Source organism: Choloepus didactylus, chromosome 25 (genome assembly GCF_015220235.1).
Source record: "Choloepus didactylus isolate mChoDid1 chromosome 25, mChoDid1.pri, whole genome shotgun sequence".
Classification (NCBI taxonomy): domain Eukaryota; kingdom Metazoa; phylum Chordata; class Mammalia; order Pilosa; family Megalonychidae; genus Choloepus; species Choloepus didactylus.
The window spans coordinates 6897512-6911321 of NC_051331.1; the positions used below are offsets into that span (position 1 = coordinate 6897512).

Genomic DNA, 13810 nt, shown 5'->3' on the forward strand with positions numbered 1-13810 from the left:
CGGGCGGGCGGGGCAGGCCCGACCCCCGATCCCGAGACTCGCCGCCCCCACCCCCTCGTTGTCCTTGCACGCCCCTGGAGGCTCCGAGATTGCCATCAAACCCCGCGAGGAGGGCCTAATTTGACCAATGAGGGGCGGTCCTCGGGAGAACCAACTGCTGGAGGAGGCCCTCGAGATTGGGCCAGTGAGCGTGCGCGCAGCAGAGGGCGCGGCCACACCGCCGGAGAGGGAGGCCAATCGCGCCGGCCCGCGCAGCCCGGGCGGTGGCGACGCCGGCCCTCCGGGGACCCCAGAGAGGTCCCCACCCCGCGCTCCGGCCGGCTTCTGCCGGGTGGGATGCGGCGCCCGGGGGGGGGGGGCGGCTCCGGGGCGCGCAGACCCCGCCTCGGTTTCCATGGAAACTGACGGCGCCGGCTGCGGCCGCGCGGAGAGGACGCAGGGGACCGGGCCTCGCGGCGCGGGGAGGGCGGCGCGCGGGGGTGGCCCCAGCGGCCCGACTCGCCGGTCCCCACCGATCTTCCGCCCTCGGGCCCACGGAGGCACCGCTGCGGGCCCGCCCTCACTGCTGGCCCGGGGCCGGCGGGGCCAATCCGCGGGTGGCGCCACTGGGCTCCCCAGGGCACCTGTCGGTCGCGGGGCTGCCGGGGAGCGTGGCCGGGGCTCCCTCGCGCCCCTCTCTCTGGCTGCCCCAACATCCCCCGACGGAAACGGGGCCCTCCCGCTGCCACCCCCCGCCCCCTCCTGTTCCAGGGACACGCTGTGCCGGCCCCACCTCGGGGCTGCGGCCCTGGGACTCGCCTCTGCCAGCTTGCTTCAGGGGTGGGTCCTCTTTGTCGTCTGGGTCTATACTCAAATGTCACCTCCTCAGAAAGACCCTCCCTCACCACCGACCCAAACCCGTACCCCCGGAAACCCACAAATCACTGTTTCCCGCGGGGCGCTTGTCACCAACTGTCAATGGCGCATTTGGTGAACGTGTCCCCCACTCGTCGCCCCGCTGAGGGTGGGGGCCGCCGTCCCGAGGCTCACCAACCGTCTAGTGAGTGTCTCATGAGGGCTTGGCTGTGGGCCACAGGATGCCGAGCCCTGGCAGGTGCCGGGAGCCTCCCGGGTCCCCCAACTTTGGCCCTGGGAGTGGCGGTGTGTGCGGGCTCGCCGGGTGCAAGCGGCCGAGGAAGCGCACCGGCTGCCAGGCAGGAGCCGGGCCTGGCGAGAAGCAGCCTCCCCTTGAGGAAGGGGGCAGGATGAAGACCGAGGAGGGGGAGAGGGCCGGCCCCCCGAAATCATCCAGGCCTAGGGGAGGGGCAGCTCCCTGTTCGCTCTTTAATCGCGCTTTGCTCTCCACACCGTTCCAGCGGGGCGGCCCCAGGCGCCGGCTCCGAGGGAGGGATGGGACAGGGCGGGGTGGGGGATGGAGAGGTGCGGGGAGCTGCCCGGGGGCCCAGCCCTGGGGCGGGAGTGGGGGTGTGGGGGGCGCCTCCTTCCGGCCCGCGGACCCGGCGGCCCCCGACAGGCCCCCGGGCGAGGCCCCAAGCGGACGAATAAATAGGGGCGGCCGCCTGCCGGGCGGCTCAGGCGGGCTTGTGGTCCGGGTGGCTCTTGAGCGTGTGGAACTTGACGCTGTCCAGCTTCTCGAAGCGCTTCCCGCAGCGCTCGCACGTGAAGTTGTACTGCACCTCGCCCGTGTGCTTCTTCATGTGCCAGTTGAGCGACGCGCGCTGCCGGCACTGGTAGCCGCAGATCTCGCACCTGCGGGCGGCGGCCCCGGGGCGGGGTCAGGGCGGGCGGGGCGGGGCCAGCGGGGAGGTGGGCGGCCCCTGGGCCCGGGGGGAGGAGCCAAGGCGGGGCGGGGTCCCCGCCCTCCCCGCCCTCCCCGCCCTCCCCGCCCTCCCCGCACTCACTGCAGGGGCGTCTCGCCGGTGTGCGTGCGCCGGTGCACCTCCAGGTGATTCTTCCTTTTAAAGGACTTGCCGCAGGTTTCGCAGGTGAATTCACGCACACCTGGTTGGGGGGGCGGCGGAGATGGAGGGCTGAGGGCAGTGCCGTTGGGGCGGACGGCGGGGATGGTGAAGGGAGGTTGTGCGGTGACCCGGCGGTGGGGCAGAGGCGCGGTGGCACGCTTTGGACGACTGGACATAGAAATCCAAAGCTGGGGCCCCGGGACCGCCCCCCGCCCCGGGTCAAGGCGGCGCTCTCAGCCCAGATCCACATCCACTACCACCGGTGCAAACACAGAGACCGGTCACGAGCCCGCCCCCTACCCGGCCGGCTCTCCTCCCTCCTGCCCCGGGGTGCCCCGGGGTCCCACCTGCTAGAGAGGTGGTCCTGATGGCACCTTTTGCATTTAATATTTCTGTAATGTCTGCAGTTTTTTTTTTTTTTTTTAACAGCATAAATTACTTTTCTCAGCAGAAAAAGCCAGCGGTCTTGAAAAGCCTGAGGCGAGGGGCATTCTGGGTATCCCAGGGCTCCGCAGGAAGGAGGCCACAACCCCGGCTCCCCCCGGCCCTGCTCCTGGGGTTGGGGAGCCAAGGGGCAGCCTGGGTGGGGGGAGACAGCCCGGCCCGTCCAGCTGGGTGCGATGTATAAGGACCGGGGGCTTTACTCCCATTTACTGTGCCCGGGAGAGGCGTCCCCAGGGGGTGCGGGGGCCTACGTCCCAGGAGGGGCCGGGGTGCTCCCCCCCTTGCACCCCGCCCTGGGCTGACCTGAGTGGATGATCATGTGCCGCCGCAGGTGGTTGGATAAGTAGAACCTCTTGCCGCAGCCGGGGTGAGGGCACACTTTGGTCTTTCCTTTCCGGTGCACGAGGTTGACGTGGTTCTGGGGGGAGGGGGCAGATGTGGGCCTGGAAGGGGGCACTTGTGGGCCCACTTGTGGGGGCCCTCTGTGAGGGTGGGGAGAGATGGGGGCAGTCGGGGAGGCAGGCTGGGGCCGGCCGGGCCTGGAAACGGGGTGCCTCTGTCCTGGGGGAGATGTCGGCTCCCAGCTGGGTCTTTGGGGCCCAAGTGGGGTCATGCAGCATTTGCTGAGCACTTGCTGGGCGCCAGCATCTGGGCACGGTGTCACTCAGTCCGCCCGTCACCCTGGAGCTCATGGACGGGGAGACAGGCAGCCATGCGGGGGCTGGGTCTGTGTCCCCCGGGCGGGCAGTGGCAGGGCTGGGACTGGATTCTCTGCCCGGGGCAGCTCCCGGCCACCGAGCTATGCTGTCCCTGAAGCGTTCATTTCCTTGCTCTCTCATTCTTTTTATTTGTTTTTATTCTATTTTATTATTTTTTCTCATTCTTTAATTCACTAGAACCACTGCTGCTACAGTAGCTCAATATGGGTTTAATGAAAACAGGGCCAGCAAACTGGTGGGGGGATATGAGAAGACCTCGTCTTTGCCCGCCGGGGCACTCCATCCTGACGGCAGGGGGCAAACCGACAGGGTGGGGTGCAGCTTGGGCGGCCCCGAGGCCCCCAGCCCCCGCCCCCCCTCACCTGGAAGCTGCTGAGGGCCACGTAGACCTGGCTGCAGCCCTCGTAGGGACAGTGAAACATCTCGAGCAGGCCGTCGGCATCCGTCACCCGCGCCCGCTTGCTTCGCCGCCTCCTGGGTAGGATGGGCCACAGGAGTCAGGGCTGCCGCACCCAGTGGGCTGGGGGCCTCAGGGCTGCCCCTCCCCGCGCCCGCCCGCCACGGGCACCCCACTTCTCAGGCTCCTTGGGGATCTCGTAGATGATGGCCGACATGTCACTGCTGTCCAGCTCCTCCCCGTCCACCTCTGTGCTCCGGGGCACCGTCGCCGCCAGCTCAGCCAGCTCTGGGGCCACCAGCTCCTCCTTCTCCTCCTTCTGCAGCAAGTACAGGTCCTCCTTCTCTACGGGGCGGTGACACGGGACAGGGTCTGTGGGGCAGGGGCGCTCAGGGCCCCTCTTCACCGGCCCCCTCCCTCCTGGGGCCCGCCCACCTTCCGGACCTTTCTTGGCCTCCACGCCGTCCATGGCAGCTGTGTTCACGAGGCCGGGCTGGCTGCCCTCAGGCTCCGTCTGGGTGTAGGCCGCCACACCCTCCATCAGGGCGCAGGGCACCCCCTCGCCCAGGCCGCTGCCTGGCGCCCCACTGCCCGCGGCCACATTGAGATGGAGGCCGTCGGCCGCGAGCGGGTCATAGCCGGGGCCCGCGATGATGATGACCTGAGAGCCGGGCACCATGCCGGGCACAGGGCAGCCGGCCACCACCTCGCCCAGTGCTTCCTGTGGCACGTTCTCAAAGAGGGCACCGGGGCCCGCGCCCACCTGCACGGGCACGGGCACACACACCACCGTCTCCAGGGCCTCAGGGCTGCTGCCCGCCGGGTGGGGGCACAGCGGGGTGCCCGGCTCTGCCAGGCTCTCCACGTGGTGGACGTCGAAGGGGATGTGCACACCCTCCTGCGTGATGAGCCCGCTGCTGCCTGCTGGGCTGCTGGGGGTGATGGCCGCCTGGCCCTCGGGGGGCTCGTCGGAGCCGGAGCCAGAGCCAGAGTCGGAGGAGTCGGAGCTGCCGGCCACCAGGCCATTGGCCACTGCGATGACAGAGAAAAGGGGCCAGTTACAAGGGTGACACCCACCCCCTTGGAGGTACCCCCTGGCTCAGCCTCCACAGAGCCAGAACCTCCCCTCAGGGTTCTGCTCACCCTACATCCTGGAGACCCCCCATGGGTAGCTCCTGCCCAGGCCCCCCAACTTGGCTCCAGACTCTTCTGCCTCCCACCTCCTCCATGGCTTCCCCCGAGCTCGGAAGCTTCCGGCCTGGGCCTCCCTGTCTCGGCGGATGGTGGCTCTGCCCTTCCAGTGGCTCAGGCCAAAGTCCTGGGGGTTCCCCTGGACCTCTCTCTCTCTCTCACCCCCACTTGCCATCTGGCAGCCAAACCTGTTGAGGCTGTGCCCAAGCTACGCCCGCCTCTCCCACCTGCCCTGTGCCTCCTGGGCAGGCCCCACCACCCCCTGCCGGGACCGGGGCACACTGTCCCCCCTCGTCTCCTGGCTCCCGCCTCACCTCACCCCCCAGCAGCCAGAGGACACCTGCCCAGGTCTCGTCCCTCCACGACTGAGAACTCCCTTGTGTCCTGCGTTCACCAAAGCCTTCTGGGTGGGCATTTCCCAGCATCCCTTGCGGTTAGGGGCAGCCACATGGCTGAAACTGGCCACAGGAACAGAGTGGAAGTGGTCGTCTGGGGACAGTTCTCCACCTTGCTGTCCCCAACTGCCGGCCAGCAGGAGGCTAAAGCCAGAGGACTCCGTGGGAGTTGGGAGGTGGGGGAAAGCGCTGCTGCGTTATGTCCGGCGAGTTACATTTGTCTGCTGCGGCAGCGACTCTCTGGCCCTGTCACCTCCTCTCTGGCCCCACCGGCCGCCCTCCTGTCGTTCCTGCCCCGGGGCCTCTGCACGTGCCACTTGCTCTGCCCAAAACCCTCTTCTCTTAGACAACACTGTTGCCTCCTTCAGACCCTCCCTCAAATGGCATTTGTTCTGGAAGGCCTTCTCTGCCCACCTGGCACAAACGGCACCCTTTCCCTCCTCTGTTTTTCCCTGAAGCACTTTGCACCTTCTGGAAGCCTCCATATTCTACTTGTTCATCTCTCCACTGCCTGCTTCCACTCCAGAAGGTAAACCCCACAGGGATGGGGGTCCCTGCACAGGGCTGCCGGGGCCTAGCAGGGGGCCTGGTTGGGTGTGCAGTGGCTGATCAGTGCACGCCTGAAGGAATGAGTGAATCCTCAGCCCGACGTGGGCAAGCAGGCCGTGGGGACCAACAGCTTGTCCCGGCATCTGGTCCTGGGGTCCCTGCTCATGGAGACCCAGGGGCACAGGGAAAATGAACAACTGCCCCTTGTGGCACCCGTAGGGACCCAGCTGGGGCAAGGCTGGAACCCAGCAGCCTGGGGCAAAGCCCTTTCCCAGTGCCTCCAGCCGCTGCCCTCAGAGCCCTATTTCCGCTCCCTGGGCCAGGAAAAACGGGGGTGATGGGTGCACATATGTCAGGGGGGTGCTCCGGGTATTTCATAATGCAGAGGGCTGAGAACAGCACTGGGCTGGGGTATGCACCCTGAAAAGGTCTGCTGTGACTGTCAGAAGGACCCTCCCTCCGAAGCATGGTGCCCTGTCCTGGTCCCCTGGCTCCACCCCTGGCTGATCGATCACTGCCCACACCCCGACGAGCCCAGAGCCAACAGCCACAGGCACCAAAGCCAGGCTGGGGTGCTGGAGGTTCCACTGATGTAACCTCATCCCAGGCTGCCCCATCACCCGGCGGGCCGGTCCCGTGACTCCCGAGGCCCGGTTTCCTCAGCTGCCCAGTGGGGCCGATGACCGTGTGGGGTCGTGGGCTGTGAGGGGGCAAGGCGAGGTTTGGGGCACTGGTCCCAGGGCTCAGGGCAGTGTGGCCAGGGAGCCTGCTGCATGCTGGGAGCCTGGCTGGTGCACGGCGGGACGGCCGGGGGTGAGGGTGTCCACCAGGAATGCTGCTCGCCCACGGCTTCCCCTCTGCCAGCTGGGATGCCACCTGCTCGGGGACGCCTGCCAGCCTGGCTCGGCCCGGAGACTGACCCCACCACGGCCCTGGCAGGGTGCCTGGCAGTGGGCCCCATGCTCCTCCCTGCAGCTGAGGCTGAGCCCCGGAGGCAGGCGGCCGGCCCCTCACCAACCACTGCGCCTGTGCCCATCGGCACCGCTGCTTCCCCGCTGGGGCCAAATGGGCCTTCTTTCCAACTCAGTCCCTCCCAGGCCTCAGCGGGCAGGCGCTGCATGTGTGTGACCAAAGTGGATGGGGCGGGGGTGAAAGATGGGGGGGAGATGGGAGGAGAGACGGGAGAGAAAAGGAGGAGGGAGGCAGGAAGAGGGGAAAGAAGGGATACCGGAAAGGAGGAGACCGAGAGAAGATCAAGACAGAGGAAGGGGGAAAGAGAGAACGCTCTAGAGAAGAGAAAGGGGGTGAATGAAAACCGGAAAAGATGGAGGGAGAGAGAAGGAGACAGAACCCAAGACAGAGACGGTGAAAGTAAAACCAGAGTGCGGACACCCAGCAGCTCGTCCCCGGGGCCCAGCTCCCCTCTGCAAAACGGGGATGGGGGGCGGCTGAAGCGGCCTGGCCTCTGGGCCCAGCCAGGGTGGGAGCCTGGGGGGCCCACCTCTGTCGCTGTCGGGCTCTGAGTCGCTGAGCGGCTTGAGGGGCGAGTGTAGATCCTGGAAGTAGCGGTGTCCGGCCTCGCACTGCCACACGGCCGTGGTGTACAGGCCGAAGGTGGGGTCCAGCTCGGCCAGGTGCGGCTCGTAGGGGCAGCGGTGCCTGTGGTCCTCGTACCAGATCACCACGTTCTTCAGGCAGTTCACGTTGCGCCGCCGCCCTGCAGACCCGCGGCTGGGTGGGTGGGAGGTCGGGGGGTCCCTGGGACCCCCAGAAGCTCCCCTTCCCCAGCACTACAGGCTCCCATGCGTTGGGACAGCCTGGGACTATCCCCGGGTCACAGATGAGGACACGGTCCTGCCCCGGAGGGACGATCTCATGGGAGGAGCTGGGCCACGTGACCAGAGAAGCCTGGCATCCAGCAGGCGCACAATCAGTGTTCGCTGCTTGCCATCCCATAATCGTCCTCGGCTCCAGATCCCTGATCCCTGGGCTCTGTCCCTCAACCCTCACCATCTGCTCTCCCCACCACAGCCAGAGGGCACCTGTGAGCACCTGAGTCGGGGCCTGTCCCTCCTCGCCCCAGAACTCTTTATGGCTCCCACCTTCCTCAGAGCAAAAGCCCAAGTCCTCCTCCCGGCAGCCCTCCAGGCCCTGCACTACCTGCCCTGTCGCCTCCCGCCTCAATCGCTGCTCTGGCCATACTGGCCTCCTACTGCTACTTGGACACACCCATGCCCCTCCTCTGGGTCCCAGCACCCCCATGTGTCCCCTCTCATGGTCCTGGTCAGCCTGTCCTTGGTGTTTCCCACCAGACCAGGACTGGGCCCATCCTGGTCTGGACAGAGCCTAGCACGAGGCAGACCCTCGACAGTGTCTCGCAAGAATGAGCGAGCGAGCGAGCAAGATACCCCCCACCCCCCCGCAGATCCACTCACTTTTCTTCCGCTTTGGCTTTTTGGGGACTTGCTCCCAAGGCTTTCTGAAACAGAGGAGGCAGTGAGGAGTGAAAGCGGGGCCTGTGCGGGGGCGGCACCTGGCCGGTGATCGGAGAGTGGCAGCAGTCCCGTCTGCTGTGTCCCCTGCTCGGGGCCGAGGACCCACGGGCGGTGGGATTTTGGTTTCTGTTTTCCGGGCACAGCCCCCGCTGCAGCGGCCTGGCAGCCGGGCCCTTGGCCTGGGGTCTCTGCTCTGTTTGCATCACCCACCGTCCAGAGCAGGAAACTGGGGCTCCAAGGAGGCCGCCTGCCCCGGGTCCCGAGGCCCGGGGAGGAACTCAGGAATGTGAGACGGCCACTCGGGGTGACCTTCTAACGCAGATCCTGCTGAGGGGTGAATGGTGTCCTCCTAAAAGACAGAGCTGTGAATGTGATCCTCTACGGAAGTAGGATCTTTGAAGATGTAGCTGGTTAAGATGAGGTCAAACCGGATTAGGGTCGGCCTTTGCCCCTTGGAAGGAGGACAGAGGAGATGGAGGCCAGACAGGAAGGCCATGGGAAAGAGGAGACGCGCGGTATGACGGCCGGCTGCCCGGCCACCACCAGCGGGCCCACAGCCCTACTGACTTCTGCCTCCAAAGCTGGGAGACAGTGAATTGCTGCTTTAAGCCACCCCGGTTTGCAAAGCTTTGTTACAGCGGAGTAGCAAAGCCCCTGAGATTCTGCCCCCCTGGGGGGCACCCCCTGCACAGTCCTCTCCCCTGGGGTGTGGGCAGGGCCTGGAATATGATGGCATGTCACTCCTAAAGTGATCAGCTGACTCTGAGTTCCATCAAAAGGGCGACTCTCACGGTGGCCCTGACCTGATCAGGAGAGCCCTGGAAAGGGGGCTGGGCCCTGGCAGAAGTCAGATTTGAAACTGAGAAGGTGAGGGGGCCTGGTGGACACGGGACAAGGACCTGTGCATGGCCACCGGGAGCTGACGTGGTCCTGGCCCACAGCCAGCAAGACAACAGGGCCCTCGTCCTATAGCCACGGGAAGATGAATTCTGTCCCCAGGCTGACGGGGTCTAGAGGTGGCTCTCCCCTGGACAGGCCTCCAGGTGGAGACGCAGGCAGCCCCCCAGGTCTCAGCCCGGGGAGGGACCCTGAGCAGAGGACTCGGCTACAGCGGGCCAGACTCCTGATGCCCGGGCACGTGAGGTGATACAGGTGGTGGTTTTAAGGCCCCGGGGAGTGGCGATTTGTTCTGCAGCACAGATAACAAACACAAGTGCTGCCCCTCCTTACCCAGGCTTGCCCCAGTCCGGGGCCTTCCAGGTTGTGGCCCGACCCCCAGATCCCATGACCAGCGAGCTGAGGCCCAAAGGCCAGGGGTCCCCCACAGATCTGCCAGGCGGGTCCATGAGCTCCCACAGGCCAGCGGCGGCCGAGCATGGACCCCCCCACAGAACAAGGGCCGTGCTCCGAAGCCCCCGTGCCCCACCCTCTGGGGGCTTCTCTGTCCCTTTTGCTGCCCCAGCCTGACTTGGCTGCCCCTAGTCCTCCTCCTTCCCCTTCCATAGTGCAGCCGCTCCGTGACCTTGCTGAGTGGCCTGGCTGCCCCAGCCTCAGTTTCCCCATCTGTAACACGGGATCATACCAGCACGTCAGTGCGTGGAGAGCTTGGCACAACCCCTGGCACTTTACCACTCGGCAGTGGCTGCAACAGATGTACGGTCCATCAGTGCTCTCAGGGAGCCCACCCCACGTGGCCGGGGCCGCCTCTGGCCACAGACATCCCAATGGCGAGCCAGGGTCTCCCATCAGTGCCACCGTCCCCCGTCCTCTGCCCTGCATAGCCCAGTAACACGTCTCGGCCCCACACCCCAAGTCCGGTCCCCGGGAACCTCCTGGGGGCTCCTCTGGTCCTCCTGCCTCAGGGCCCTGCCCTCGCCCAGTGCCCATCCCAGGGGCTTCTGTCACCTTCCCCAGCTCCCCCATCCCCTAAAGGGGGCCGCAGTGGCTGCCCAAACCCTTGCCCAAAGCCGAGTCCAAACGCCTGCAAAGGCCCCACCATGGCCAGTGGCTGGGGATGCCGCAGCACACCCAGCTCTGTTCCCCATGGCTGTGTGACCTCGGGCAGACTGCTCCCCTCTCTGAGCCTCAGTTTCCTCATCTGTGAAGTGGGGTAACAGCAGTGCCTCCTACCCAGAGTGGATGTGGGCTCATGCTGAATGCACATCCCAGTGCTGCTGCCGCACCCCCTCCTCCAAGCCCCCTCCCCTCCCCTCCACGCTTCTCCGAGCGCCAGTGCCTCAGTGACTCCCAGCAGAGGCCACCTGCATCTGAGGGTCAAAATTTGCACAGCTCCCCTGAGTCCCAGCTTGGCTCTCCTGCCAGCGGCCAGCCCCAAAGCCCCAGCAGCTCTGCCTCGCTCTCCCCGGCCATTTGCTTTTCCTCTACAAGGTCGTCTCTCCTGATTTCCAATAATGTGGTCTTGAGCCCCTTCCCCACCAGCTTCTGCCCCATTTCCGTGCCCAAGAGCTGTCTACACTTGCTGTCTCCATTTCCTCTCCTCCATCATTCTGTGCACCCCGCCACGGTCCCCAGAGACCACTGCCTCGCTGGCCCAGCAGTATTTGACTGGCGAATCCTTCCACCTCTACTCTGGAAATTCCAAATGTGGATCTCCAGAATGGCCCTCTGCCCGCTAAGTGCCACAGCCCCAACCACCTCTTTGATTCCCCACAGACGGGAGGAAATCCTGGGGTGTCTCACAGGCAAGCTGTCAACCTGCCCCCCAAGCACCCGCTTCTCAGTGAACGGGAGCCACGACTTCCCAAGGGTCAGGCCAAACCTTGAGCCATCTCTCACGAGCACATCCACCTGCCAACTCTGTTGGTCTGAACGTCACCCACTGGTCCAGACGACATCACTGCCCACCCGGACAGGAGCCGTCGCCTCCACTCTGGTCTCCTGGCTCCTGCCCTTGCCTCCTACCCCACCCCAATCTCGCCCTGAGGAACCAGTGTGATCCTTTTGAATTTTGGGTTAAAGCTTCAAACTCACACAAAACTAGACTGAAGCCACTCCCAGCTTTGACACTTTGTCCACTCTTGGCCAACACCACCCACCCTGCCACAAGAGTGCTTCTTTGGAAATATAAGCCCCTTCATGTCATTTCTCTGTTCAAAATCCTGCTAGGGAGACACCCTCACTGGGAGGAAAAACCAGAGTCCTCTCCAAGGCCCAGAAGACACTGAAGGACCTGCCCCATCACCTCCCTGTCCCATCATCCCCTGCTACCCTCCCTCGCTCGCTCTGCTCCAGCTGCCTGGGCCTCCTCGCTGCTCCCTGTTCATGGGGACACAGCCCTGCCTCAGGGCCTTTGCACGGCGGCTGCCTCTTCTCCCAGGCATGGCTCCTCCTTGCCTCCTTCGGCCTTTCCTCAAAGGCATCTGCGCTGACCCCACATTAAAACTTCCAACCCACACTCCTGCTTTCTCTTTCCCCAGTCCACTTTTGTTCTGCAACAATCCTTGTAACTCTCTAAAGTACTACATAACTTACATGTTTGTAATGTTTCCTGTTTGTCCCTGCCTCTCACTAGAATGTCAGCTCCGCCAGGCGGAGATCTTTGTTGTGTTCATTTCTGTATCCTCAGCATCTGTACCAGTGCCTGGCACATAGTAGGTGCTCAATAAACATTCCTGAAAAGCAAATGAAGGGATGCCAGAAATGGCACAACTGGCCGTGTTTCCCTTTTCCCCTTGGCTGCTAGGAAGCTCCTAGGCAAATTCATGGCCCACTCTCGATCCCCTCTCTTTCACGTCTCTTGAACTCCTCTGGATCAGGCTTTTGCCTCGACATGCTACAAAACCACCCTTGTCATGTCCCCAAGGGACCTATGCCTCACTGAGTCCCTTTACTTCCTTTTTCACTTTCACCCTAATTGTCATGCCTGCCATTCTGTTCGGGCTTTACGGCCATTTAACAAGACAAGTTCTAAATAATTCTAGATGATTCTATGTCTGCTCACATCTCCACAGGAGACCCCTCACTCAAGTTAGTGTATTTTTCCAACGTGCCCCCAGGCCAGGTTTTCACACAGGCCAAGCTTCCACAAATATCATCTGCAGCTTAGGAACCTCCAGGGGCTCCCACTGGCCAGTGGTTCTCCATCCCAGCTGCACACCCCAAGTCCCTTTGAGAGCTTTTTTGGGAAACAGAAAAAAAAAAAAAAACAAAAAACAAAAAATAGGGTCTGTAACCTCACCCAGACTAACTGAATCAGAAACTCCAAGAAGGGGGCAATGGCTTGACATTTTCCAAGCTCCCAGATTTTCCTGCCCAGCTTGAACTGTCACCCCAGGAGGGGTGGGCTGGGGTGGGGTCATTTCGGCAGAATTTGAGGAACGTGTCCAAGTGAAAGCCAGGGCAGAATAAGGATTTCGGGGAAGACCTGCTGATGATAGAGGATGAATGTCATTTCGGAAAAGGCTCTAAGCCCTTTGCACGTTTTAACTCCCTTAAGCCTCACATCATCCTGTAAGGCAGTGAGGGATAGACTCCATTCACCCTGCACATTCCCAAAACAGAGACTTTGCCAAGGTCTCGGTCCTCCACTTTTGAGCAGGTAATTCCCCGCGTCCCCTTCACCTGGGGTCCAAGGATGGGCTTGGGGGCGGCCCCCTGGGCCGAGATCTTCCCCAGGAAGCAAGAGGTTTAGGGAAGTGCGTGCGGTCCGGTTGGGAGGGGTTCCCCGGGGGCGTGGGGCCACGGAGGGTGGGACCGGAGTTGGTGGTCCCAGGTGGACGCTGGCACGCCACGAAGGGCAGGGCTGGGCGCCCCTGTGTGTGCAGCTCAGAGGCCCAGGCCCCGTGGCGGGGGTTTCTGGGTGGGGGTGGCCTGCGAGATCCCAGGAGCAGCCAGGGCTCCAGGGGGCGGGGCCAGGGCCGCCGGAAGGCCTGGAGGCGGGGCGCGTCCCACGATTGGTCGGCCAGGGTCCAGTGGGCGGGGCAGAGCGTCCGGAGGCGGGCCGAGCGGCTGGGCACCTCCCAGGACCCGGCAGTCCGAGCGGCGGGGGGCGGGACCGGCAGTCAGAGACCCAGGCCGGCGGCGCGGCCCCCGGGGCGGGGCCCACAGGTGCCGGGGGGCGGGGCCTCGCGCCCGAGGGGGCGGGGCCCGGGCCGGCATGGGGGTGGGGTGGGGGCGTCTCCTGCCTTCGCGCCCTCCCTCCCTCGGGCCGGGCCCCCTCACCCGTGGCGGCCGCTACGCTGGCCGCGCTCCAGCGAGATGAGGTAGGCGGCGAGCTTGGCGTCGCTCCAGCCGCTGCGGCGCCGCAGGTCCACCCAGGGCCCGTGCGCCTCGCCCAGGTACACGCGCCGCACGTCGTACTTCTTCCGGGACTCGAGCCGCCGCCGGGCCCGGTCCGACTCCGTGAGCCGCGGCCGGCCCCGCGCCTTGCGGCCCGCCGCGCCCTCCTCGGCCGCCGCCTCCCCGCCTGCGCCCGCCTCCGCCTCCGCCTCCGCCTCGGGCTCCGGCGCCCGCTCCGCCATCCCCCCCTCCCTGGTTACCAGCCTCCCCCGTTGTTAGGAGCCAGACCGGAAGTGGCGCGCATCTGCCGCGCCGCCGGGAAATTTCTCGTGGCCTCGCGCTGCCCCGCGGCGCCAAAAGGAGACCGAGCGCGAGGACGGCACATGCGCGTCACGACCCACTCGCTGTCCCGTCCCTCTCC

General features: G+C 64.9%; 1 protein-coding gene across 1 annotated transcript; it reads right to left on the minus strand.

Annotated features, from left to right (window-relative positions):
* Positions 1-1249: 1249 nt before the first annotated feature.
* ZNF653 (zinc finger protein 653) lies at positions 1250-13631 on the minus strand. The gene is made up of 9 exons (XM_037818505.1): positions 13333-13631; positions 8092-8135; positions 7158-7373; positions 3966-4553; positions 3698-3866; positions 3487-3598; positions 2709-2823; positions 1902-2001; positions 1250-1749 (listed from the first exon to the last, which is right to left on the minus strand). Exons 1-9 carry the CDS (start codon positions 13629-13631, stop codon positions 1572-1574), a joined length of 1821 nt encoding a protein of 606 aa, XP_037674433.1. The 3' UTR covers positions 1250-1571.
* Between the last annotated feature and the right edge of the window lie 179 nt (positions 13632-13810).

What these genes read in the sequence shown, in the direction of transcription:
- ZNF653 (XM_037818505.1), bottom strand. Translation starts at nt 13,631, where the DNA reads ATGGCGGAGCGGGCGCCGGAGCCCGAGGCGGAGGCGGAGGCGGAGGCG. An exon ending in AAAGCCAAAGCGGAAGAAAA is followed by an intron (nt 7,374 to 8,091) that starts GTGAGTGGATCT and finishes GCGGGTCTGCAG; the next exon opens with GGCGGCGGCGCAACGTGAAC. An exon ending in GCACATGATCATCCACTCAG is followed by an intron (nt 2,002 to 2,708) that starts GTCAGCCCAGGG and finishes CCCCCCAACCAG; the next exon opens with GTGTGCGTGAATTCACCTGC.